This window comes from Cyprinodon variegatus, unplaced genomic scaffold, assembly GCF_000732505.1.
Source record: "Cyprinodon variegatus isolate N-32 unplaced genomic scaffold, C_variegatus-1.0 Scaffold1208, whole genome shotgun sequence".
NCBI classification, from domain to species: Eukaryota; Metazoa; Chordata; class Actinopteri; order Cyprinodontiformes; family Cyprinodontidae; genus Cyprinodon; species Cyprinodon variegatus.
Genome location: NW_015151661.1, coordinates 173,990 through 177,649, shown reverse-complemented (window position 1 = coordinate 177,649; position 3,660 = coordinate 173,990). Strand labels below are relative to the sequence as shown.

The 3,660-nt window shown below is 40.3% G+C and overlaps 1 protein-coding gene across 1 annotated transcript in view; it reads left to right on the top strand.

Moving 5' to 3' along the window:
- Positions 1-3,660, top strand: part of LOC107102128 (glutamate receptor ionotropic, delta-1-like) — a gene marked incomplete at its 5' end in the record, with an annotated part of 56,617 nt that overhangs the window by 37,312 nt on the left and 15,645 nt on the right. The window contains 2 exons of the mRNA XM_015401309.1: positions 1,651-1,846; positions 2,960-2,994. Of these exons, the coding sequence (XP_015256795.1) occupies positions 1,651-1,846; positions 2,960-2,994 (231 nt within the window). The remainder of the gene's footprint in view (positions 1-1,650; positions 1,847-2,959; positions 2,995-3,660) is intronic.

Sequence of the window (3,660 nt, the reverse complement as noted above, 5' to 3'; positions counted from 1 at the left end):
TCCAAATGAAGTCACTAGGCCGCCACATCCCATTAACACCTTCAGAGCCTTTCTATGGAAATGAGTCTGGAGCTTTCTGCTGCTTGCCAGCAGTTCCTTTGCCTTCTTTAATGATACTGGTGGGACGCTTTCAGTCACCGTGTTCAAGCTTTGACCACATCCAGTCCCTCCAGCAGAAAAGCACCTTCACGCCGTAATGCTGCCACATTTAATTAGCTTTGACTCGTCCCAGTCCATAATGACAGCAATTCAACTGGTAAACATTTGGTCTCATCAACACTGATAGCCTTTCACTGGTGATAAGTTCTGATGGATTTCAGCTGATGAAATATCCATTTTTATGTCTGTCCCACTATCTGCTTTGAGGGGAGAAAACATGCAGCAAAGATCCACGGATCTGGGACCAAAGGCAGGACGGCCTCCTGCCCACCAACATGCCTCAGCTTTTACTTTCTCACAGTTTGGACCTGAAATAAGACTTTATTCACATAACTAAATTCTTTTTTCTACCTTTAGCCTTCAAATAAACAAAGGAAACACAAAACTGCCTGAAAAACATAATTTCCTGTCTTTTACAGACTTTGGTCACATTGCCTTCAACATGTCTTACTGTTATTAGTTTACATTTCAAACTTAGGTTTTGTTTATTATTTATTATTTATTTCCCCAAATGGTTTGTTTTGTAATTGAGTTTCAGAATTTAAAGTGTAATGTTAAAGATGGGTTTTTATAATAACTGAACTTAAGTGAGGGAAAACTATTTAAAAATAAGTAAAAATTTATTATATCAGGTGTATTTACCCTTAATTTAAGTAGGTAAATGTGATTTTGCCACTGGAATGAGTATTTTTACTCGTAAATTAAGATAATTAGATAAAATGCACTTAAAATAAGACAATGCAATATTGTTTTCTTATTTTAAGTGTAAATTGTCTTGTTCCTTTAGCAAAATGTCTCTTTTCCCTCTTCAATCCAAGAGCAAAACTTATTTTATGTAACACCTCCCCTCGGGGAGCAGTGGGCCGCCATTGTGCGGCGCCCGGGGAGCAGTGTGGGGTTAAGGGTCCTTTTCAGGGACCCAGAGTGGCAGTCTGTGGGGATCGAACCGGATATTTGCAACTTTCTCAGAGCGCAGATCGCCGCTCTGACCTCTAGGCCAACACTCCCCTTCATGTTTTTTAGAAAGAAACTAAACATTTTAATCAGATGAACAGAGACTAACGTTTAGAGCTACAGGTGGGGATTCACTTCCCTGTGAAAACCCTGAGTCTTTGTCCAGCTGTGGATCCGAATGAATTGTTTTCCTCATAAGATAAACGAGCCTTGGTGTCACAAAGCGGTTACACCCCTGGAAACAGGAAGCTCCTAATAAATAGTTCCCAGATATCCTGAAAGTTTTTATATTAAACTCTAAATTTAAAAAAGCCTTCAGCATAATTTATCTGACAAAAAGTTCCAGCCTTGTGGCAAAATTAAAGAATTCAGTGTTAATTTAGAAATAAATTCCCATAGATTTCAACCTGCAGTAAAAGATGAACATAAATGATTCCGTTTGTCAACCGGGAAGCTGATATGCTGTAAATGTCCTTACCTGGTTAACTGCTGTCAAAAGAAAAAAAACATGAAATGACTTTATTTTCTCTGCTGCAGGTCCTTCCAGGACTTGGCGAGGCAGATTGAGGTGGACTATGGCACAGTAAGAGACTCTGCTGTCTACGACTACTTCAGGAACAAAGGCACCAACCCTCTGGAGCAGGACAGCACGTACGCAGAGCTGTGGAGAACCATCAGCAAGAATGACGGCTTGGACTACTCTGTGTCCAGCCCCTCCGAAGGCATCCGCAAGGTCTGAGGAAACCCTCTGCTGTAACATTCTCACGCTTTAGAAACAGTTCTTATCTGCAGCACGAAATAAACATGTTCTTTGTCCATGATCCTGGATTTTCTCCTTAGCTTTTGTGTGTGGTTTGTCGGCTGTAACTTATTCAAAATGCATTATTTAAAGCACTGAACCATAGAGGCACCAGTGGATCCTGATCATAGAAATAAAAATGGTTGGTCCATTATTCCACTTTCCTTTTGCAGATTTAGGACAGATTTTCAGGGACGGATTGTCCCGCCTGAGCTTTGGATCTCTGCAGCTTCTCCAGAGATTTGGTGACCCTCTTTAATTGATGGTCACTATCAGGCTGCTTATTAGAGTGTTTGGACTGAGGAGCTGCCGAAGTGCTGGAACTTTCTGGAAACACAACCACTCAGTCATAAAGACAAACAAATACACTTCCTCTGTTTATCTACTAGCTAATTACCAGTGCAGTGAAACAATGCACCAATTAAACAGACCGCACCCTGAGTGTGTGTGTGTGTGTTAAAGCGGGACTATTATGGATTATTTTGTTCATAGATCTCCCTAAAAGCTGACCACCAATTGTTTCTGAGACTAATGGGCTTTGAAGGCGTCCATTATTCAGCCGTTTGCATGATAAACGTCCCCCTGGATCTGCTGACGTTTCCACCCAAAGGCCTTTCATCTGTTTTACAGACCGCTTGGATCCTCCGCTCCTCTTACTTACTGCCTCAGTCGATTCAGATGCATTTTACATGAGCTGAAGAGGCTTTACAGTTAAAAACGAAGCAACAAATCCTCCGCAAAGACAGCAGCCATGTTTGTTTCCAAAAAATTAGAGTGAGCATTGATTTTGGATTTGAGCAGGAGAACATGTCTGAGATCAAATGCTAAGTAAGGCTGTGGAGGACGCTTTGATCCCTGACCCTTTAATCCACCCTTTACATCTGGATTACTGAGATTCTACCTTTTTAGTTGCTGTAATGTAGATTAGGTCTTTATTTGAATATTTGATCGCTTCATTACTCTGTTTAGCTTTCAAGTCGACGCCTCCTGACAATGACAATAAAAGTTGTCTAAGTCTGGTCTAAGTTGTGTACGACTGTTGAGCAGCTCAGGGTCTGTGGCTACAGGCGCACCGTTCTCAGGTAACTACCGGTCTGCTGCCTCTTAGTGTGAGCTCTTGAAATTTTAGTTTAGTACAGCTTTTGCAGACAGTAAATGAACATTTCCATTCCCTCTGCATTAACCCTGTATAATGATCCTTCAATAACAAAATGCTGTCATATGTGGATGCACTGTATATATTTATATATATATATATAGATATATATATATATTTATATATATATATATATATATAGATATATAGATATAGATATATAACTATATATAGATATATATATATATGTCATGCTCTTTCCTTTGGCACATTCCTCTTCATTGACTATTTGAGCTAATGCAACGGTTACATTTTCTCCACTGTGAGATCAATAAAGGCAATCCATCAATCAATCAATCAATCATAAAGTGCAGCAGTGATCAAATGTAAACAGTGTGGGAGACAAATACATATTGATCTGGAAGTTCAGAGCATTAATAAATATGGTGCAAAAATGCAGTATTTTGGTTTGGTGTATTCAGTGTGATGCAGAGTCTGTGATTTAGAGTTTTCTTAGCAGTTCATCAGTCTGATGGCGGTGGGGAAGAAGCTGTTGCAGAACCTGCTGGTCCTGCATTGAATGCTGTGAAGCCTCTTCCCAGAGGGCAGCAGGGAGAACAGTCCATGGTGGGGGGGTGAGGGGTCATTGATG